The 23,253-nt window shown below is 41.5% G+C and overlaps 2 protein-coding genes across 3 annotated transcripts; one reads left to right on the forward strand and one right to left on the reverse strand.

Moving 5' to 3' along the window:
• Window positions 1-4,568: 4,568 nt before the first annotated feature.
• On the reverse strand, window positions 4,569-18,052 carry LOC306960270 (actin-related protein 2/3 complex subunit 1A). Its single transcript, XM_079552648.1, has 11 exons — window positions 17,651-18,052; window positions 15,331-15,425; window positions 13,889-13,993; window positions 13,131-13,353; window positions 10,554-10,661; window positions 10,373-10,476; window positions 9,412-9,520; window positions 8,206-8,281; window positions 7,931-8,124; window positions 5,989-6,079; window positions 4,569-4,725 (listed from the first exon to the last, which is right to left on the reverse strand). The coding sequence occupies exons 2-11, from the start codon at window positions 15,392-15,394 to the stop codon at window positions 4,687-4,689; spliced, it is 1,113 nt and encodes a 370-aa protein (XP_079408774.1). The 5' UTR covers window positions 15,395-15,425; window positions 17,651-18,052; the 3' UTR covers window positions 4,569-4,686.
• Window positions 18,053-18,938: 886 nt separating this feature from the next.
• Window positions 18,939-23,031, forward strand: LOC306960670 (lipopolysaccharide-induced tumor necrosis factor-alpha factor-like). Of its 2 annotated transcripts, none has more exons than XM_079553142.1 (4): window positions 18,939-19,273; window positions 20,338-20,436; window positions 21,694-21,868; window positions 22,816-23,031. In XM_079553142.1, the coding sequence occupies exons 1-4, from the start codon at window positions 19,219-19,221 to the stop codon at window positions 22,931-22,933; spliced, it is 447 nt and encodes a 148-aa protein (XP_079409268.1). In that variant the 5' UTR covers window positions 18,939-19,218; the 3' UTR covers window positions 22,934-23,031. The 2 variants fall into 2 exon arrangements, with proteins under 2 accessions (XP_079409268.1, XP_079409269.1); XM_079553143.1 differs by lacking the exon at window positions 18,939-19,273 and adding an exon at window positions 19,881-20,163.
• Window positions 23,032-23,253: the final 222 nt, after the last annotated feature.

A 23,253-nucleotide genomic window follows, 5' to 3' on the forward strand; every position in this document is an offset into this window, starting at 1 on the left:
TTCACCAGGAGAGGGAGGAGCAGCTGCTCAGAGAGAAGGATTCAGGAGGATTACTGAGAGCTGCGTGAATGAAGCCACAAATCACTCTGGGGGTGTTTTTGACAAGGAAATAGCATAACAACATAAGCTCCAAAAAGTCGATTTTGCATGATATAGGACCTTTAAAGGTGCGGTGAATTTATTGAAGTAAATATAAAAAAGAAGGGGAACATGAGAGAGAGACGCCATATTTACATATAAATATAATGATAATCAATGTGAAAGTATTCAAAAAATATTCAAGTATTCAGAATACAGTACTCTGATTAGACAAAGTAACAGAATATAGTTTGGGAATGTGATGTCATATTGCTAATCATTATGAGATTAGCAGCAATTGTAAAGTAATGGAGATTTTAAAAGTTAAAATACCAGGGTTATTGTTCACATTAAAACACTTGGACACCACATTGAGTTAGGTGTATTTACCAGCAGTAACTCAATAGTTAATGGAGTTGTTCCATGGCTTTTTTAAAAAACACTTTTTATGCTGTTTTTAGCTAATGTTAGTCGATGGAAATGTATGCTAACAGCTGCAAAGATGGCGGATCTCCATGGTAACTGTGGAATTTCCCGAACTCAATACAAAATACATTTTAAGGCAAGTTAGGGCTGGGCGATATGGACCAAAACTCATATCCCGATATAATTTGGTTGAATATCGATATACGATATATATCCCGATATTTTTTCCGCAAAGTGAGAAATGAAATGTTAAGTCAAAGCCAAATATGAAGAGTTTTATTGAAAACTCACTATAAAATGTAAACATAAAGACTGTATAACAAAGCTCCGTAAGGTGCACATTTAAATAAAAATAGCCTACAAAATAAAATAGTGCAGCATTTGAAAACAAGAACAGAACAGAAAACAAAATAAAGTGCTCAGTTTAAGAATTGTTTGTTAACTTAATAGCTTATCTGAATTTGGAATATCCTGCTATACACGATATGGTCTAATTCCATATCTCATTTAAAAATATATCGATATATCTTACCCAGCCCTATTTAACTGGAAATGTTGACAACTTCTTGCTGCGGAGGAGACATGTAAAGGTAAAATAATTCAACATTTCTCATCTGACTAAATTAACCTTGAAAGTTATACAAGTAACATAATCTCTAATCTCTCTCTTCTTGTGTCACACTATGTTAATTCAATACATTAAAAAATATGACCTTTTCCCACTTCACTGGTGTAAATCTGTGATAAAAGAGCTTAAAAAAATATATTAAAATCTGTCGAATGATTAAACCACAGTCAATTCACTTTTGCATATGCCAGACAATATATAACCGTACACAAAAACTGTGTCTACGTTTTATGTATTTGTCCAGTTTTCAACATTTGACTGAAAATATCACGTTACAAGCTCCATGTTAATTGTGCCTATTCCATCTGGAAGGTTGACCATCTGGAAGCCAAGCAGCTCCTCCACCCGCAGCAGTTTGATTTTTAGATCTGTTTATTCAACCGAAATTGCAAACTGCTGTTTGATTGAGAACATTACAAAAAAGTCTCTGGAAAGGGGTCAGGTGGTAAGTGCGGTGAATTTAGAACTTAAAAGTATTTCAAAATGGACACCACAGCTGCTCTTGTCCAAATCTTTCAATATCTCCATGAAGGCAGTGGGCTGGTTTGTGCTTTAACCATCAAAATGGGGATTCCGCAGGGCTCTATACTGGGGCCTTTGCTTTTTTGTCAATTTATAAATAACGTACCCTTAAACTGCTCCAGTGGTTTTTACTAACTTTATGAGGATGATGCAGTTTGTATGCACCCAGCACGTCTCCAGAGCAGGCAGCAGAGGTTTTGTACATGTACATGTATGGCTGAGGTGAGTGGCATCAACATTAGTTGGTGCTTCATGAACAAAAAGTTTCCATGTGTTTCTAAATTAGAAAACAAAACGCAGACTAAAGTTTCCAAATACACTTGCAAAATAAAAACATACAATCTATAGCAGAATTGAATTTGAAATACCTTGGACTGGTCCTTGACCCCCAACTGAAGTTTGTTTTAAGCTAAATAGACACTACATCCCAAAGCAGGCCGCCCTCCTGTACATGCGTGACATTCTCACACATATCATGTTGCATGACAGCACAGGACAAGGCCGCGCCCTCAGCCACAAAAGGTATTGGATTAAACAATCAAACAATAACGATTATGGATAAAAAGCCATTCTGACATCATCACAGCAATTTTCTAGAGACACACAAACGGCTAAGCTTTGAAAACTTTGGCAAGGTGTACTTTCTCAAATGAATATTTAAATGTATCAATAATCTAACACCTGAGCCACAGAGTTCATTTATACAGAAATAAAACAGCAACAGAGTTACCAGGGGCTCCATCAATCACAACTTCAGGATTCCGCCCTGCTAGACTTCATTTGGTCACTTCATACAAAGGTCGAAAGCTGTGGAACAAATTATCCACAGAAATTAAAACCATATTGAAGTTTCTAATGTTCACTTAGGGTGACTGTAAATGGCACTGAGCCTGTGTGAATGAAAGAACGTGTTGGTGACTGTTGCTCTGTATGTGTGATTTAAAAAGTTTTTCTCAAAATATGTATTCATGTATGGAGTATGTCAAAGTCAGGGCAGTTCATGAAGATTAACCTTTCTAGTTTATGCCTTTAAAGTTCTAGTTAATTCCTTTAAAAAGTGCACAAGTGGATCCCTCGGCGCTGCACTAAAAGTATCCTCAAAGAAGGAGAAGAGACGATTGGATAGTGTACTGTAAATTGTCTTTATTTCATGTCTACCTCACAGTCAGTTACATATAAATCCTCCATTTTTGTAGTTTTTTTTATTTATTTAGTGATGTAGCTACAGAGCCCACAAGTGACTCCGCAATCATTCAGACAGCTGCATACCCGCTCCACCGCCAGACACCAACTGGCACAAACTGCAATTATAATATCAATTCTCATAATTCAAATGTTATATTTACTTTATCTATCCAGAGTTTGTGCTTGGCTCTGTCCGGCGGTGGAATATTTATCTTTTTTGGGATAAAAACGCACCATAATAGTGTTTTGGTACAAGGAGGTTAGAGAAAACATAAAAATCACATCACGTTTTTCACAACAGGACTGTCCCACTTCAGTTAGCCTTCATTTAAAATAAGAATAATTAAAAAGAAAAACTCAAAGAAAAAAAAAAATCACACGGTTTGTATGATGTAGTGAGGAATGTGAGAAAGTGTTTTTTTCAAGCCAGGCCTGTCACAACATTTTGACCAGGATTATGTAATAATGTGATATATGAAAAAGCAATTAATATTATGTGATTTCAAAATAATAATTGACATCTGGGCCCAATTACACTTGAAATTGTTTGTGTAAAAAGGATAGCTTTTATTAACCAGCGCAGTAATAAAACTGTATTACATTATGCAAACTTTAGCTGCTGCTGTTGACTCTCGTTTCTATAATTTAAGATATGAACTTTTAACATTTAAACAAAACAGGACTTACAAGTTTAAAACATGACAAGTCGCACCCAAATAATTTGATTTGATGCCCTGAAGAAGACCACATTGTTGAATGTACAAGTATAATCAATAAAGGACTTTAATGATATTGACAAGGGTGCCCTATCTCACCCCAACTGTTTTTAAGAATTTTGTTTGTAATATATAATGTAAAATATAGTCCTGCCCCAGAAATTGTTTTTGAATAAACATTTAACTCGCCTAAAAAAAAGAAACAGTGTCTTTTTAGAAGACTCTTGTGTTTTTTCTTTATCGTAAAGAAACGTTGAAAGAAATGTTGCCTGGGGTATAATGATGTTGTCACGTCTGGGGCTCTGGTTTGCAACATGAATGGATTAAATAAATAACATGCAAAAACAATGTTCAGAAAAACAGAAGTGTGCTGCCCTTACGCGGTGACGGATCTGTTTAAACAAACAAGCGCTACCCACGATGCACCAGCCGTTTGCCGATCATTCACCCAAACATCCAGTGAAAATCACACGGGAGATTTTCTTTTTCAATGCAAGTCCAGTGGTTTTGTTTTAAAGTTAGAAGTTCGAATGGATGACTGAGAAATTATATTACTTTAAGATATATGAAAACATTTACATTTTATTTTGTATTAGTCAGTGATTTCGTATTTGTATTAGTGTTTGACAAAAATATATTAAAAGATTTCATAAATTGTAGAAGTCGTCAGCCGTCAGCTGGACTGGGTTGATCTGAGTCGAGGACATTTTGCCTCTTTGAGCAGAAGAAACCTTTGTCCTTTGTCCACGTCGTCAACTCAAAACAACCCGGGCCAGTTGACCACTTTGGAAATTTCTACGACGATGGTGAATTAGTGCAACGACCTACAATCTACACGAAAACACTCATCAAAATGATTCCTTTACGTTTCAGTCAACAAACCAATACATTTAGTCAACCAAAAAGAAGTGTTACAAATGCCATTATTGGTGCGGTGTTACTGTGGGTCACTGTGACAGGCCCGAGTACACGGAGTCGTGGGAGTGGAGCGAGTTGCGTTTGCGTACAGTGCTCGAGCGGACATTTTGGATTCCGTTTAGTGGCGTGTTGTGTGTGTGTTACTGGCGGGAGGGGAGGGGGAAAAGGAGGACGAGGGGGGGTGCAGCGTCTAAGATTCATTCATTCGATTCTTCACATGATGCGGAGACCCTGGATTGAAGCTTCTAGACTCTGCGGGAGGAAAAACACAAGTGAGCAGTTGGAATGTGATAGGGGGAAATGGAAAGAAAAATGAAAGATCTGTCGACAGTGTTGACTTTGACAACAAGTTTTCATTTTGTTTTAGCATCACGTACACTGCCTGCCTGAACCTGGATGGTTCAGCAGCTCTATGTGCCCGAAGAATGAGATCAGCTGAATCCCGAATGACCAGGTTATTCCATCAATTAATCTTATTAGAACGTGTCACAGGCAGAGTTCATTCATTATTCGTCAGACGTCACTATTTAGTTTTTTCATTTAGTATTTTTGTACTTGGGCTGAACAATTTATGGCCAGATTACTTTATTGTAATATTAGGCGATACAATATCACAAGAGGCCACTATATTTATATAGCAAGTCCCGTCTTTTCACTTTTATTTAGGTTTAATTAAAGCAGTACCAAGTAACTCTTGTCCCTAGAGGCCATAAGCGAAACTGCAGGTGTTGTAGCAAGCTACGATTTCTTAACTTATTAATTGTCTTGGAGTGTAAATACTACACCGACAGAAAAGGCGAAAGGAGAGAGGGATCTTGTCCATCCAATTACACAATGGAAATATTTTTTTTCACTCAAACTTGGCTGTAAATACTGTTTAAAGTGACGTTAGCCCGCAGTTAGCTTTGCCCGTTAGCATGTTAGCTTCTTCTTTGTGATTCCATTAGTGTGTATTGGTGGCTCCGGACCGGTGGCTGCAAACATAGTTTTCTGGCCAGAGACACCAGGGGGAGATGAAAGACCCTCCAATCAATCCCATAAACACTTGTATTACCCCCACAGGGACTACGAAAAGGATTAATTAAGGTAAACACGTTGCTTAGTACGGCTTTAAGATATCGTCTCAGCATTAACTATTTAGAATCTAGTTATCATTTTAGTCACTAAAATTGTGCTCGGGTGAAACCTACACAGACACGGAGAGAATGTGCCAACTCCACACAGGCAATTGAACCCAGGACCTTCTTGCATTGAGGCCAGAGCTATAACCATGCTGCCCCCTTTGGAACTTAAAGTTTGTTTTAATTTTCCTAAACTAATGGAACCTTGAAGAGTTAAAATGGCTTAGTGAAATATTACAATATGGACGGTTATTGATATGGAAGTGTTTGGAAAAAGCAGAATAATAAACTAAAACCTTTGGAGCTTTAGTTGGGCAGAATATCTATACTTGTTTATTTGTATGGCACCATTGATGAATTGACAAAGTGAACACTGTCATGAGTTGGTGCGTACTTTAAAGTCCCAAATCGTCATCGCTCCATCGATGCCTGTGGTGCAGAACTTGCGACAATCCCTTTTGTCTCCCTCGTAGATAGACACTTGGCTGTGGAAGACACAACATGTTAGACAAAACATAAGCAGCAGAAGAAAAATCTACAAAGTCCAAACCATTTATTATTCGCAAAGAACGGAAAACTAAAATGTTACCAGTAAGGGCTCTACAAGCTGCTTTATTGTGGCTTTTTTAATAGTCACCCTGATGTCACTGTACAGAAAAGGCTAGACTTGTGCGCCCTCTTCTGGCCACTGTAGGAAGTGATTCATGGGTTTAGCAGAATATTACACAATCTGACGTGTAACCAGTGTTTTGCTGTTTAACTAGCATCGTTCTCTAGTATTTCAAATCCAGACATTTGCACTGTGACTGCTTGTTTCTGATCATATGCACCGACCTGTGTGTCAGCTGCAAAATGAGAACACGCCTCATGGGACATTCAAAAAGCTGTTGATGTTTTTTGGGGGGTTTCAAACTGAGTGTAGTGTAGAGTGAGTGTAGCATTTCAAAACCACAACAACGAGCATGTCTCTCTGGTGTCTCTCACTCCAAATGCAAAAGGAGGACAATTTGAAAGCGATTCCCAATTAATCAATGAGAATTTCAATCAAACAGTGCTGTGAGTGTTAAATGATGCTGCGGTGGAAAGATTAGGGTCATGGTCTAAATTGTCCATGTTTGTGAATCGTACCAGCACAAGCTTGATCTGATTTTAACAGGAATATTGAGATTAAGTTGCTGTTTCTTTCTCTTGGGATGCGAGTAGAGAGAGCTGGTAAGAAGAGTTGTTCGGAGGTGAAAGTCTTTCTAAAAGAGAAGCAGATTTGCAGAATGTTGTGTGAACAGAGCTTGCACGTCCGTCACATGAATCACTGTAGGCGTTGAAACGACTGGAGTGATGCGTGGGCAGACTGGCTGTCAGGTGCACAGGTCCAGTCTGTGTGGGATACCTGGAGAAAAGCTAGTTCAAATCTACAGGCTGCAGATTCACACCGCTACAAGCTATTATCCAGTTGCTAATCAGTTGTTGGCATTTTATAGGGACACTGTGCTATTGTCATGTTTGATATTATAACAATAACATGTGTGTGTCACTCAGTAACCCTGCATATTTAGTCTGTTACCTTCTATCACAATGAAAACACAAGCCCAAACTCCAGATTCAGACCAATCACACAGGAGTATTGCCCTGAGTGGGCAGGCCCAGCCAGAATACACCAATACAAGCTCATCCTATTCTTTACAAAGACGTGTATATGAGATCCGGGGTCATAATACAAATTCCAGATGGCCGTGATTGACAAGCGTATTAACCAATCAGAAAAGCGGAAATGAAGCATGCTTTGTATTTTGTAAACAAGTCAGCAGTGTTCATTTTGACAACATTTTTGATTTAGTTTTAGTCTTAGTCTGTTGACAAAAACTTTAGTCGACTAAAATCGCATTTAAATTTAGTCGACTTTGCATCAAAACATTTATTATAAATCATATTTAATAATCAGGGTCCTCGGCTTCATGGAGACAAATGTGAACCATCTATGTTGTTTTTGCCACAAAATCTTAATGAACAAGGAGTCATTAGTTATTCAGTTCAGATTTTATACGTAGGAGAATTCCACATGAAAGTGCAACGGCTTTTTCAGTCAATGTTCATGGGAACGGCACAAAAATACTTTCGATAGATAGATTTCTGTTCTGTGATTGGATCAGTATGAAACTTTTTGAGATTTGTTTGGCTGTTTGCAAAGTTCCAGATACAGAAAGCAGATACAGATTGTGCATTTGCCGACCAATACTAATGAACAACGCCAGAAAGACTTACAAACATTTTGAACCTTTTGGAAAACTAAAGGCTTATTGCTTTGGAGCCTGGCTGCCTGCTGTTTGCGAGCCCCTTACGTGATGCTGTTCTGGTGCAGAGTGTCCAGGGCAGTGTTGCGGTCCTCGGTGGTGGCCCTCTTGTCCATGTTCCTGAAGCGCTCCATGGCCGAGATGTTCCTCTGGATGCTCTGCTTGGGCAGGTCCAGCTTGGAGGTGAACGAGAGCGCCCCGCCGTCGTCCACGCGGAACAGCATGGGGCAGCAGTCGTGGCCCTGGCAACCGAGACAGACCCGTTTGTCAGCGAGACCGGACTAGCAGAAAGAGGAGCCGAGAGAGGGTGGTTTCTGACTTACCGCGGCTACTAAACTGTTCTCAGAGACAAAGATGACACTGAGGAGGGGGAGGAACTCCGTCTTCAACTGCGAAGGACTGAAACGCACAGATTTAAAGGGTTACTACACTGCGCAAAATGGATACGACTCCATTTTCTTCTCATTTTTTCCCTCAACAGTGCAGGTCAATGGGGAAAATTCACTCAATTTGAAACTTTGGATGTCGATGAATGAGGAAAAGATGAATTGCAAGTTGTCTTTCATTTCTCAATTTATTTTCGAGCCAAGTTTAAAATGATGGTTTGTTTATGTTGAAATATTAGTTGCAAGATTTACTGCGAGGGATAACGTCATCAAATATACGTCATAAAGGGCGAGTCCATTCTTTACTTTGACATTAAAGTGATAGTTTGCAGGTTTAAATGTTTTGTATGGCTATGTATAATTGACCGTGATGGTCAAAGATTTGGCGTAACACAAATTATATTAAGCTATATTTTTTCTCAAGCCCTTCCCTTTACCGACTACAGCAAGTAATCAGAATCCCCGGGTGATCACTTTGACCAATGAGACGAGCTGTCCTGTGAACCGGCCAAGGTCAGGTCCAATCAGGAGGGGAAGGGGGAGGGACCTCGGAAGTTATCTTTTGAAGGTTAGTTCTCGCTCTTCTCATTTTAAAAACTAGGCGTTGCTTTCTGGTCTGTTCAGAAGGGGGAGGGAAGATCTTGATCGCCTACTTTCGAATTTCACTCTCTCCTTAATCTTACAGACTATCACTTTAAAGTGGACATATCCCGCATTTGGGGCTTAATATGGTACATCCACATTAAAACCAACAGATCGAGGGGAATGATGTTGAAATGGACCAAAGATATTGCAATATTGCCATCATAGTGATAGTCCACACAGGTGTTATTGCAAATGTTCTCGTTGTACAGACCTATTAAGTTTGGTATTCATTGTATTTATCATGTACATTGTGTCTCATGTGTTATCCGGACCAGACTTTTGAATATTCCTTGGCATAACATGGAAACTATGGAAAATTGTGGCATGTAGTTCAGGAAATGCAAATGTTTTTTGAAGTCGTACCAAGACTCTTTCTCAAACATTACAATTCTGACGACATTACGCAAAAGTTGAAGAAAAAAAAAAAAAAAAAGCGGGTCATGCAATATTCTTTTGTTTTCACCGAACGCTGAGTGCTTTGTGAAAAGGCTCACGTACCTGGCCGTCTTGGAGCTCTCCACCACATTGACAGTGCTGTCGTGGCTGACCCAGGCCAAGCGGTTCCCGGAGGCGGAGAAGGACACCGAGTGGACCCAGCCCCCTCCACCTGAAGGCAGAAAAAACACTCGCTAGAGACGGACTGCAGACACGATCAGAAGGCAGGGGCTGCAACTTTTAAGCCAGTAAAATGTGGACGGCCGAGAGTTTGGGCGGCTCGAGATTTAACCAGTGCTGACGGAACTGGGTTGAGTCGAGTCGACGCCTTTTCGCTTCCATCTTCAGATTCTTCATTTGGTCCTGAACCCGAACTAGACTATTTTTAATTAGTGAAGCTGTGTTAAGTGGGTTAATGCATGTTAAGGCCTGACCGATATGGATTATTCTTATCTCTCAAATAGCCTATAGTAAAAGTAGTATTTTAGTCTAGGTGCTAGTTTTAGTGGCGATTATCATTTGTGTGTCGATAATTTGAAAACTTTACAATTTTCAATGGCTCCTTCAGAACAGAGCGATTATTGCTCATTGAAACAAGCAATGAAACGACACGCTTGGGCTCAATGAAGCCCAAGCTTCACCAAGCTTCACTTGTGAAGCCCAAGCTTCACTTGTGAAGCCCAAGCTTCACTTGGGCTTCACTGAGTCCCATGTTCTACAGTCGGTGTTCATGCTGCTCAGATGGAGCTGAGCAGAACAAAAATATCGTGCCCACAACAACGTCAAAAATGATATTGCAATACGATATGGACCACCCCATTTACTCTATCCAATAAGGCTTATATGTATTCCCCGTGAAGACATTTTCATTATCCTTGCTCTTTAAATTAACTGGGATTTCATTTTCAAATATCTGGAAAACACAATAAAATAAATGCTTTGACAGTAAACACTGGCCGTTCCCTGCAGTTTAAACCAACACAAATCCGTCATCCACCAGAACGAGACAAACACAAACACAAACCTGCTCCGCCGAATTCTGCTAGCACAGCCCCGAACGGCATCTTGCTGCCCCAGGGCGTGGGGCCGGGCTTCTCCTCCACCTCTTTAATGTAGGCCGAGAACACCCTGAGGAGAGGAGGGGGAGTCGGTCACCGTGCGCTTGGTTTTAGATACAAGTTACACAACCGAGGCCGAGCGCCCACCTGCATTTGAAGTCGCAGGAGCCGGCCGCCAGCAGGACGTTGTTGGGATGCCAGTCCAGGCTGAGGATGGTGGAGCGGACGGGCTTCTTGATGTGTTTACTCACCCACCTGCCAACACACAACGGGGGCAGAGGGGCTAGAATAGTTCTTTTCAATCCGACATGTGCACACAAAGGACAGAGAAGCTAGTTTTGCTCTGCTGGGTAGTGGAGAGAAAGCTTTTCTACTGTGTTTTTCAGACGTTTTATGATTCTTGGTTTTACTCAAGTGCCTTGTGCAATACAAATAAATAACAAACAACGATTCATTGGTTAGTATTCTCAATTTTCGCTGAGGTGAGACTCATTTAATTCCTCTGCAAGCAAACAGGTGTAGGGCCTCAACGGGCGACTAAACAGGTGGGTCAGGAAGGACAAGCTTGATATCAGCTTAATCAGCTCAGCTCAGTAAATGTGTGGGTCCACATGGATTGACCTGCAGTATATCTGCCAGGCCAGTGTGAGGCGCTGTGGCGTTACCAAAGAAAAAGGAACAAGACTATAGATGGTGCATGCAGTAAACTTTATGAATCATAAACAAAAGCCCTGCTGTAAATATGAAGCTTCTCAGTGGACGGACGAGGAGGACCAGACTTTTACTGTCTGTTGAAATCGAACTCTGTGGTGCTTTAATCTCCCGGTCACCTGTGGCTCACGGTGGAGTGGATGATTGTGCCGTAAAAAGTCCTAATAAAAGGGTCAGTAGATAATGGATAACAGACGACGCCGGTGCTGTGTCGGCGTTTTACTAAAAGTTACAGAGAGGCTGTAATAACGGACCCACATAAACGGCGTGGAAACTGAACATGTTTGTTTACAGACCCCCAAAACGCCCGTTTCATATGGAAGACACGCTAGATTGATCAAATATTTTTGCGTTCAGTCCTGAGCTTGAATGTGTGTGGACAGGGCTAAGCTGGGCTGAACGATTAATTGGAGGCATGTGATTTTGGCCCATGTAGTTGATGGTCGTGACTCATAGAAGTGAATGTAGCAGCGACAGACGGACACGTGCACTCCGCCACGTGCACTCCGCCACGTGCACTCCGCCACGTGCACTCCGCCACGTGCACTCCGCCACGTGCACTCCGCCACGTGCTTTTGTTTATTTCTCAGTCTAGTTCAGCTGTGCGGTAGATCGTGGATGTACAGTGAAAATATCAGCGTTTAGAAGGCGGCCACAGCGAAGGACTATTGCTCTTCTCCGTTAGCATTGCGTTAGCCGCCGCGCTAATCACTCCATTCAGAGTCCCACCGATCACAGAAACTCCCTCACTTCCAACTGTCTCTGCCTCCACAGAGAAGGAGAGCAGGTGAAACTCGGAACATTAGAATATTGTGCAAAAGTTCATTTATTTCTGTAATTTAACCTAAAATGTAAAACTAATTGTTATAATTTTGATAATTATGGCTTACAGTCCATTTTCAAAATACTCTAATTTTCTGAGATTTTTTATTTGGGGTTTTTACAAACTGTGAGCCATAATGATCAATGTTATCATGTAATGAGTTTATCATATATTTCACAGTTTAAGCTGAATTACAGAAATTAATGCACTTTTTAACGATATTCTAATTTTCCGAGTTTCACCTGTAAAGAGTCGTTTGTGGCTCAGTTTAGAGGTTTACGTTTGGGAATGTTTAGGACAGAGATAAGAACTTCTCACAAGCACCGACTAAAACACAATTACTTTAACCTCTTAACTCCCACCTGAACAGATCCCATTTTCTCCAGTTTGGCTTTACCCTAATCAAAAAGCTTCTTGGGAAAAATGAACCAAAACAGCCACAAAAAATGAGAAGAAAACAAGGATGTAAATGCAACAAAAATGTGACAAAAAATCAACAAAATGTGACAAAAAATCAACAAAAATGTGACAAAAAACTCAGGTGACACAACACAGCAACAACGCGAGGAAAAAGATCAGTTTTGTGGGTCTTGGCTTTCAAATGAGGTATTACACAGGCCTATATAATAGCCAAAGAGGACAGAATGCATTTGGTTTAGGTGGGTGGTAAGAGGTTAAGAGCAAATAGCAAGAAATGATTTAGGCTTTTACTAAAAAAATATTCCGTGTAAGCTTTTTGTGAATTATATAAATGTCCTTGTTGGAATTATATTCATATGATTATAAAGGAATAAGCCAGTTGGGGGATCTAAATAAAATTGAAATCACAATATTGATTGTTGGCAAAATCCTTCAGCCCGAGGCAATAGACACAAAAATGTAGATTGTTTTTTGCCTTTGTGAGTAGTGACTGAGCAGACATGGAACAGGCCTGTTTTAAAGGCCCTGTAATCAAATAACAATGAGCCAGACTAAGCCAAATAAGCCCGACTTATGGGTTCGGCTGGTAAATGGCCTCCAGTGACCTGCACATCCAGTTCAGAATTCTTTATACTGCGAGCAGAGTCTAGCTGAAAGCGACACAACAGAAAGCGCCCCTCCCAAAGTCAACCAATGAAAGCACGACCCAAAGTGGTTCAATCGTAACTGGAACGCTTCGTTATTTTTGAAAACAACGCCTCGCGCCTTACCAGTCGTTTTCCGATTCGAAGTAGCAGACGGAGATGAGCCGCGCCCCGCTGCCCACCGCAAACTTGTTTTCCAGGGGGGACCACTTGACGAAGGTGGCGGCGCGGTTGATCCTGAGAATGACCAGTGTGGGCTTCCATACGCCCTCCTTCTGTGACCAGACGTACGCGTTTCGGTCGGCGCCGCACGTTACGATGCGGTCGCTTTTGGGGGCCCAGTCGATACCTGCCAACGACAGCCGTCAGACAGTGAGAAACAGGTGTGAGGGAAACTGATCGGAGGCTAAAGGATCATAATTATTTACACAGCTTATGATATTACCCATAAAATAGTGCTCAAATTGCCTCCGTTACATAACAAATGCTGCCAATAGCTGGTAAATAGTGTATTCTCTCTGCTCTGTGCTGCTTTCAACTAGATTTAATTTCACACATTCTGAAACATTTAGTTAATTTGATAATTCATTCATTTACAGACATTGTAAGGCCTAAATACTATCCATGAAACACAGGAATGAGAGAAAATGTCATTATTCAGAAGCAACTGGATATATGGGGCAACTTTGAATGTGTTTTGGACCATCATTTTTATATGTTCAACAAATTCACGGAGTAAAAAGAGTCAAGCAATGTTACAATTTCCCCAGAAATATCGATTAAATGTCAGCTTGAATCCATTTCATGCTTTTTTATTTGTTGTATTACAACCCATAAGCTCCATGTGTATAATGTGACCTGCTCGTATCCGGCGTTGTGCAAACCTGTTATGTGCCCGTTGTGCTCCTTCAACTCATGAGTCTTCGTCCACTGGTTGCCATTTTTCTTGTAGATATGAACTTCATGATTATTGGGACTTATGGCGATTTCTGGAAACGGGAAACAGAAGGGTAGGAAGACGAGTTATTTGGGTGGTCATGCTGGCGGCAAACAGGAACAGCCAGTTCTCCTTCGGCCACCCGGAACATGGTATTTAGGTGCAAGAAAGAAAATACTGACATAGCAATGTTGAAAATACAATTTTCTTCATATGACGCACAGACACTGCTATTATCATCGATGCAGTTCATCTTGTGCCGACGATCTGCTCACATCACAGTGAGGTCAACTTCCAGAAATGGTAATAAATGGTAATAGAGTAAATAATTGTTTGAAAGAATTGTCAATTAATGTAATAACCAATTAATTGTTATATAGCCAATAAATGTGCCGAGTGCTGAAAGAAGAGGTTTTATCACCAAGACTGAACAGGACAAAAAAACACAGGAAATGTGTAGCTTTTTTAAATATTCTTTATATTAGATATTAGATATGTGTAGTGGTTAAGTCAAATCTAATGCTTTTTTAAAACTAACTTATCACCAATACCCTTGTAAACTAGACAACAGGGAAATTTTAAGCAAACCCAAAATGTTATGAAACATGCAATTGAATGCATTCTGGACCTTACTTTTTGTAGTATACGATAGCCTGTGTTTTTAAAGCCACACTGCGTAAACTTTCCCCCAATTAACAAAACTGAAACACAAGAATTGATTTGATCGATATTCAGACATTTTCATAAATGTACAAACAAACATGAGCCTTTGCCGTGAGTGGCTCAGCTCTGCTAAGACATGACTAATATACTAATCTAACTTTACAGGGAGCGGGTACGTCACCAGCTCGTCTCCATGGAGATGTGACAGAATTTGAAACTTGAAAAGGCTAGGTCCTCATCCAAATCCCAGTGCAGAAATAGCATTTTCTGTGTCGAGCTGATCACTAGCATATTTTGTACTGTGGCAACAGCATAGTCCAAAATGTTACGCATTGTGCCTTTAACCTTTTGAATGAAAAAAAAAAAAAAAATCCAATTGAAAATATATGCACATTTTGCCATTCAAAGAAAAAGTGTAAAAAAAATAATCACAAGCTAAAGGTAAAAGAAGTGTTAAGCCCTAATTACGATAAAATCTTAACTGCATGTGAGGATTGCATTTGGACGTAATTTAGGTCTGTATTTCAAATTCCTACAAATCTGTTTTGAAATTGTATTAGTTTAGCAGTTACTATTTTAGTCTCCTCTCAAAACGTCATTTATAAACTATAAGCTAAAAGCGCTAAGAAGATCTTCTCAAACGCTAATGTTTCCCGAAGGCGATTACCTCACTGCTACGTGATCCTCGAGGTAAGACAAAGGCCAGTTGTGTGTGACAATACGTACGGGTCCGGTCGCGGTTCCATGCGTGGCAGGTGATGGGTTCCAACAGAAACTGGTGCAGGGACATCTTGCCTTGGGCGTGGTCCTCAACTTCAACTCTGCCAAGTCACACAAAGTATATGAGTTAAGGCAAGCAATAGAGCGTCCATTCAGGGCGAGCTGCTGAATGGAACTTTGTCTCCCGGTCACAGGCGTGAATCTGACACTGGCACGGCGGAACAAAAACAAGACCCAGAAGAAGATTAACGCTACCCAGGACTGGAACGTCGAGTGCTGTCCCCTCTCGCTAGCCTGGTTACATTCCTGAGCCCATAGTCAAAACATTTAACCATTATTATGGAGCTAGCGTGGGACTGACTAAAGCCCTGGCATTTCGTCCAAGTGAGGACCTTTCAGAAGAAGGTTTTGTTGGAATCCTTTGCATATCACGGTGCTTTTTGTAATATGTAAAAATGACAATAAATTATGATATTAACACATTGAGCGCCGCGCTGTTTTTGGGATTGAGCTGTAGAGTGCCAACAATCCAGACCATTTTTCATGATATTTGTAGCACCACAGCGTATTCTGTGTTATAGCTATGGACACATGCTGTGGCTCATTTGAAAGATGAGAATCTAAGCTTAGTGTTTTATCAGACACTCTCCTTTCTAATTAACACCTCTCTCCACGTCTATCCACGTCTATCCACGTCTATCCACGTCTATCCACGTCTATCCACGTCTATCCACGTCTATCCACGTCTATCCACGTCTATCCTGTGGCACCAACGTTATGGGAAGAGACAAATGCCTAAATATATTCGTTTAAAGTCAGTTTTCAACGACAACATTGTTGACACGTTTTGAAACACCGCCTCTTGCCGCAGATCGATCGCCTTTTATAGCGTGTGCATTTAAACTGCCTGGTTCTCGGATTGAAGACTTTATCAGGATGTTTCTCAGCCGTCCGACCGATTTTGACCATTTCAAAACTCAGAGAAATGTTAAAATCTCAATTGTTTCGATATGTACATGTTCACCACGCAAAACCACACAAAAGATTTTTTTTAAATAAATGCAATAATATATAAAATGTCCAGATCTTGACTTTTTACTAGATTTGATCGTCATTTATTTCACTTCTGTTCATCTCAGAGCTACCAAAATCACACCTAAGGCGTATAAGAGGGTTTCGCAATTAAACCCCCCCACAAAAATGAGTTTTTTTTTCCATTTTTGGAACTCAATGTGTTAAATTGGAGTTAAAAAATGTGATTTGAGAGACTAAAACTAATTTTATCCCCAAAAAAATCTCTTCAATTTTCGTTTAGTTTTAGTCGACTAAATCATACAAATTTAGTCGACTTTGCATTAATAATATTTAAATAATCATATTTAATCTTGTTCTTCTGCTTCATGGAGCTTCTCCCACATGAACAAAGCTCAGAGCTGCTCCTTTGGCAGTGAATTTAAATGATCTGAGGCTCTTCAGACGGGCAATGGAAGTTTGGATGATTTGTGTCTCTTGTATTCATTTATATTTAGTCTTAGTTTAGTTGACAAAAATATCTGGACATTTTAGCCATAGTTTTAGTCTCATGAAAAACTTTTAATTTAATTAAAGTCCAATTTTTGTCACAAAAATATTACTTTGACTAATATTATGACTAAATATTTAAGTCGATGAAATTAACACTGTCTCCAAGGGATTTATAAATTTAACGTCAGTTTCAAAATGTGCTTCCTTTTTGGCTTAAAAACCGAACTAAAATGTAAACATAAGCTTTAGGAAGGGAGCTTGGCTTGTCTTACGTTATTTGTGCGCAGTTTTTTTCATTTTGATTTTTTATGAGGAGTTAATATTTGCCTAAACCCTGCCCCCGACGATATCTGCCAAACATTCAGGGAGTCCAGGGTTAGCTAGCCAACAGTGTTGTCTGTCTTATCACTTTATTTTGTGCCACATTTGTCAATTAGACGTCTTTCAGTAAATAGTGTATCGATAGCAAGCTGCTTGACCAGACCAGTCATAAATGGCCACAGCAGACAGATCTGTATCATTATTACTAGCGCGTAGTAAAGAGGTTATCGACCTGCTAGCTAAGCTGACAGCTCACATGAATTTTAACGGGGCCTGACACAAACGCAGTCATTTCGCAAACATTTAATAAAATATTTCGACTGGAACCAAAAGAGCCGTTCGCTTTTGACGTGAACTGGGCCTTTTTTCGCTGCAAATGTCTGTCTCCTGAGTGGCAGCTGCGCCGACAGCCCCGACATTCCGCTAGCCGAATGCTAACTCCACAGGCTAACTCCGCTGACATCTACGGGCTAGCGCTCACCGTCAGGCTAGTACTTCTTCTTCTTCTTCCCGGTCCGCCGCCTCTCTCTCGCACATACACGCACCAGCCGCCGAGCCGAGAAGTGGAGCTTCGGTCAGGAATGGACACGAATTCGCGGACTCTGGTCAGTCGACACGAATCCGCCCGGGAGAGTCGGGAAGGGAATGTCAAGAAAGTCGGTCAGCGGGATCCGACGGTCCGACCCGGTGGTGCATCCGCTAGTAAAACTCAGCAGGCGGCAGCAGAACCAGCAGGGCTGACAGCTAGCTCGTTAGCATGTTAGCGTTAGCTGCTGTTACATTCAAAGTGGCCAGGCTGGTTAGGCGCAGATATGAGGGGCTGGATCGGTGGGTTGGATCAAATGCGGAGTCGCCCAGTGGTGGGAGTCACCCAGTGGGAGTCACCCGCTGAGGATGAGGAGGGTGCTGGAGCAGAGCGTCATCTTACTGCTGCTTTGCTAAATGGCGGCATCTAGCGCTCATTTAGTGCACCTGCTCATTGTATTATACTTATCCATCCACTAAAAGATAACCTCCTAACCCGCGCCTTAGCCGACTGCATTTTCTCCAGTTCAGCTTTACCCAAATCTAAATGCCTATCGTAACGCCTCATTGAAAGCTAAGACCTACAAAACTCATCTAAACAAATCTTTTTCCTCGCATTGTTGCTGCGTATTTTTTTTTTTTTGTGTCATTTTTGCCACATTTTGGTCAGTTGTTCGTCATTTTTTGGCATGTTTTTGTCACTTTTCTGTTTCTACTTCGTGGATTTTTTCATAGCTTTTTTGTTATTTTTGCCACATTTTGGTCACTTTTTCTATAGTATTTTGTCACTTTTTCGTAATTTTTCGCCACATTTTTGTCACATTTTTGTCACATAGTTTGTCACTTTCCTCATTTTTTGCCACAATTTGGTCACTTTGGTCACATTTTGGTCACTTTTCTGTTTTGTGGATTTTTGTGTTGCATTTTCATCACATTTTCGTCGCTAATTTGTTGCATTTTTATCCTCGTTTTCATCTCATTTTTGGCACTATTTTGATGATTTTTTTCCAGGAAGCTTTTAGATATTTGGGTTACGCCAAACTGGAGAAAATGTGCTCGGTTAAGGTGGGGTTAATACAAATGAATAAGCAAATAAAAATCCTATTCATGTTTATTGACATTTATTTGCCCAGAAAATTCCCATTGAGATGTGTAATCTCCTTTTCAGGGCAGTTCGGGCTGTTTTTAGTGGAAGCGGGCTGGGAACTTTTCAAACTTCACACAGAGAGGGCACTGGCCTGTACAGCGGGGGGGAGCTATTCATTTTTTTCCACAAAGGGCCAAAGTTTCCATGAATTTGCAGCTAATGTGTGTTCAGACATAACCCACTCTCTGGCCACAATTCTACTACGTGCACTTACATATGGTGGACTATATGGCCTGACGACTGCAGGCCTGCCTTATATGCTACAGATGTCATGATTAGTCCCTGCTCCGGGTTCATCCAGTCAAGAGTGGAGGTTAATTCAGCACACCTGGTAGACTCACAGGTGCAGTGGTCCCAGCCTCTACAGAGCTGCTTCAATGGAGGACAAACCTATCCCCACCACTCCCTCATACCCCTCTTACATCGTACCAGGTACATTTTTCTACTATCTTCTATTGTTTGCTGAATGTGGGCCTACTGAGCGACCAGCTTCTTCAAACGATACAGCAGGATTCATTGGGCTCTTGGTCTTTTGTTCCCTGTACCACTCTTTTAACCTAAAAACATTCAATCTAAACCTCAGAATATAGCTGACTGCGCCGTCAAAATCACAAAAGCTATGTGGTCGAATTCAGCTGCACTTCTTTGACACAATCTTTTGCACAAAACGAAACTGTTTTTGCATTTGTAGCAGTAACCCTGTAGTGTTTTAGCATCTATGCAAGGACGATAAAAGATGGACCGATGAACTGAACCGCTATTCTTTGTAAAGAGGTGGCACCATGGAGACTTTTCAGGGTCTGTGAGAGCCTGTGCCAGGTGCTTTTCCTATAGCCATTAGCCTAGTCTAACGCCTCATTTTAAAGCTAAGACCTACAAACTCATCTAAATGGATCTTTTTCCTCACATTGTTGCTGTGTTGTCATCGGATTTTAGCCATTTTCACCACTTTTCTTTTGTCTATCTGTTGTTGCTTTTTTGGTTCTGAAGGACAGGATTATGTCTGTGATGAATCTGTAGGCGTGGAAGGTGAATCTGAAACGACTTTTTATCATCGTCTGTGTCCTGTGCGGCTTCATATCATTATTGTGGTTCATGTTTGAGTCATTAAAGTCAGTCGCTGCAGTAGGGGTGTTTTTTGTAGTCCAATAATATATAGTGATGTAGTGCAAACGCTCTGAAGCTCTAGTTCCAAACTGCATAGGGATAACACGTGACAAGGGGATAGGAGCTACGATCAGGACATAGGAGCTATTATTGGAGGAATTCGGAAGCAGCCCGGATGTTTTCAGCTGTCAACCCATCGTATCGACCACATTTAGGTGAGTTCAAAGCCTGGTTAGAAATCACCATTAATGAATGTACAGACCTTTTTTAGAGATTTCACTTTAGATGCAAATTAGCATCTGAAAGTGCAACCAGAGCCAGAACATGCGGTAATTATCCAGCCAATGAGCTCTTTCTAACCAGCTCTTGTGCGTTTACTGTTTCTACAGATGATAACCGGTACGGACATGACCAACGGATCTACATCACACCGTTCAGCCTGCCACCCCCTCCAGCGTTCTCTTTCTCTCCAGCGGTTCCAGGTAACGGTCACAACTGCACTGGATTTGTGTAACCATGAGAGTAGTCCGTGCACAGGTGGCTGTGTCATTAAAGCTGACGAGGTTTCTTGGATGAGAGGCAAAGCGTCCAACACAAGACAAGCCTGAAGCATCCGTTCATAGATTAAATAATTGATTAACGGTGTAAGTTTCAGGATGTTCTCACATTGTCCTCTAGGACCACCACACTGAACACGTGGGCTCCCCAAGGCTGTGTGCTGAGTCCCCTCCTGTTCACTCTGCTGACCCATGACTGCACTCCTAAGTACGACTCAAACCTCTTCATCAAGTTTGCAGACGTCACAACAGTGGTGGGCTTCATCAGCAACAGAGACGAGTCAAACTACAGGAGTGAAGTGAGCAGTGTGGCCATGTGGTGCACACAGAACAATCTCTCTCTAAATGTGGAGAAGGCAAAAGAGATTGTTGTGCACTTTCGAAGAGCGCGGGTCCAGCTCCTCTAACAATCAACGGTGCTGCAGTGGAGAGGGTGACCAGCACTAAGTTCCTGGGCGTGCACATCACAGAGAAGCTCTCCTGGACCATGCACACCACATCACTGGTCAAGAAAAGTAATCAGCGTCTCTACTTTCTCCGCAAGTTGAGAAGAGCCAGAGTCCCAGCCTCCATTATGTGCAACTTCTACAGAGGGACGATGGAGAGCATCCTGACCAGCTCCATCACTGTGTGGTTCTTCTACAGAGGGACTATAGAGAGCATCCTCACCAGTGCCATCACTGTGTGGCACGGTGCCAGCACTGCCTCCTGCCGAAGGAGCCTCCAGCGCATCGTGAGAGCAGTGGAGCCCCTCTACCCACTATTAAAGAGATGTACTCCACCCGTCTCACCCGCAAAGCCATCAAAATTGCCAGGGACCCTTCGCACCCATCACAGTCTCTTCAAGGTAATGCCTTCAGGGAGGAGACTGCGGAATCCACGGGTCAGTTCCAGTTTCGTACTCGGGGGGCCATTGGGAAGCTAAAGTCATGGTTTGACAAATAAAAAATCTTGAATCTTGAACATTGGCTCTGGTTAGTTTGAGAGAAAGAGAATCTCAACTGGGAACCATAGTGTGAATCCAACTGCAGCATTGGTTGTCCAAAAGACATAGTTTGAACGTTGAATTCAATGTGCCGTTGTATTGAAAAATCCTGAAGTTCCCAGTAACATTTGAAGAATCATGCAACACCCTGGACATTATCTTTCAGTACGTCTGTTTTCATTGTTGTTTGGTCTAATTCCCAGAGCCCGGCCCTCCGGTGACTCCTGCCAAGCCTAAATTCGTCAGTTATGAGACAGTCCTGTACCGCAGGCCTGGCCTCACCACCTGCCCGACCTGCCAGCTCCAGGTCACCACGCAGGTGACCTACCACACCGGCACACTGGCCTGGGCCGTCTGCTTCACCATGGTCCTCTTCGGGTGAGTCTGTCAAACATGCTTAAGCACAGTGAGCTGACCTTTAACCGTCCAATCCAGCCTGTGGGCCAAACAGACATAAAAGGACTGCTATTCAAAATAAGCTTTTAAATATTGCACAAATTACTTTTTTTTTTCTATTGATGTGCAAAAATCCCTGGAACTTCCACTTTTAGCTGTATTTTAGTCCTGTTTTTATCTTGATATTAAAATACTACAATAAAATGGGGTGGAGCATGAGAACTTCCTTATTTAACAAGGGGGTGGTGATGTTAAGGAGAGTCACAGTGAGGTGGAAGAGGCTAATGGGAAGTTTTTGTCCACACTTGTTTCATTGCTGTGGTTGAAGGAGCAACACTTTCGCTGTGGAGGCGTGTTTTTCCGTCATCGCAGTGCAACGTTCCTTTTTTCATCACTTTCGAAATTCCCTCTTCGCGGCCGTGTACCTGATCGCAAATTGGATTTTATTGTGAGTGGATGTTGCAACACCTGAAAATGTCCTGCAAGTTCAGATTTGTGGGAATATATTTTGGTTCGTGGGTGCTGAGAGACAAGTTTGTTCCGTGTGCTTCTCATTTATTAATATTGCCTGTAATGCGTAAGCTATCCACTAGGGGATGCTGCAGCTCCCTCAGCACCCTGGATGCCCAAAGCCTTGAATGAGTTGTGCTGCGCTCTCCCAAACGTTCTGCTCGTAAACAAGCAGATTCAATTCATTTTCAAAGAGAAGCCCGAGGGGACGTAAACTGGCATGCGTACCGGCCTGATTTAGCCTGTGATTATTTCCTGTGATTATTTCCTCACAATAATTTTCAACGAAGAACTAGGCTATATCCCTTATTCAGATTTCAAATTGATACCCACATCTGCAGTGTCTTGCCCAAGAATAAAACTTGTGCCTGGCTGCACCTCATCTGTGGAGCGTGATGGTGATGTTGTTCATGTTTTAGGCTGGTGCTGGGCTGCTGTCTGATTCCGTTGTTGGTGGATTACTTTAAGGACGCCTGCCACACCTGCCCCCGCTGCCGACGTTTGCTGTACGTGTACAAGAGGGGCTGCTGCGAGTGAGTGCGCAGTCCACTGCTGCCACCAGGAGGCGCCAATGCTGTACGTGTAAAATACTGTCAGATCTTTTTTATGTTTGGATTTTTAAAGCTTTTATATGTTGAAACAGAACTAATAAATGTAACTATAAGCCTGCGTGTGGCTGTGTTCTTGGATGTAGGACTTGAGTGAAGCGTGTGTTTCCTCGTCAAAAACAGACCTGGAAAACTACAAAGCCTGATGGTTTTTCTCTCACTTTTTTGAACTGTTAATTTTTAACTAAAGTTGAAAAATCATGGATATCACCATAAAAGTGAAGATAAAAATGATCATAAAAAAACAAC

This window comes from Gobius niger, assembly GCF_951799975.1.
Source record: "Gobius niger genome assembly, chromosome: 3".
NCBI lineage: Eukaryota > Metazoa > Chordata > Actinopteri > Gobiiformes > Gobiidae > Gobius > Gobius niger.

Coding starts and splice junctions, on each gene's coding strand:
- LOC306960270 (XM_079552648.1), bottom strand. CDS start 15,394: ATGTCCCTGCACCAGTTTCTGTTGGAACCCATCACCTGCCACGCATGG. Junction 8,125..8,205: donor AGAACAGTTTAGTAGCCGCG/GTAAGTCAGAAA, acceptor CTCGGTTGCCAG/GGCCACGACTGCTGCCCCAT. Junction 6,080..7,930: donor CTGCACCAGAACAGCATCAC/GTAAGGGGCTCG, acceptor TGTCTTCCACAG/CCAAGTGTCTATCTACGAGG.
- LOC306960670 (XM_079553142.1), top strand. CDS start 19,219: ATGGAGGACAAACCTATCCCCACCACTCCCTCATACCCCTCTTACATC. Junction 20,437..21,693: donor TCCAGCGGTTCCAGGTAACG/GTCACAACTGCA, acceptor TCTAATTCCCAG/AGCCCGGCCCTCCGGTGACT. Junction 21,869..22,815: donor TTCACCATGGTCCTCTTCGG/GTGAGTCTGTCA, acceptor TTCATGTTTTAG/GCTGGTGCTGGGCTGCTGTC.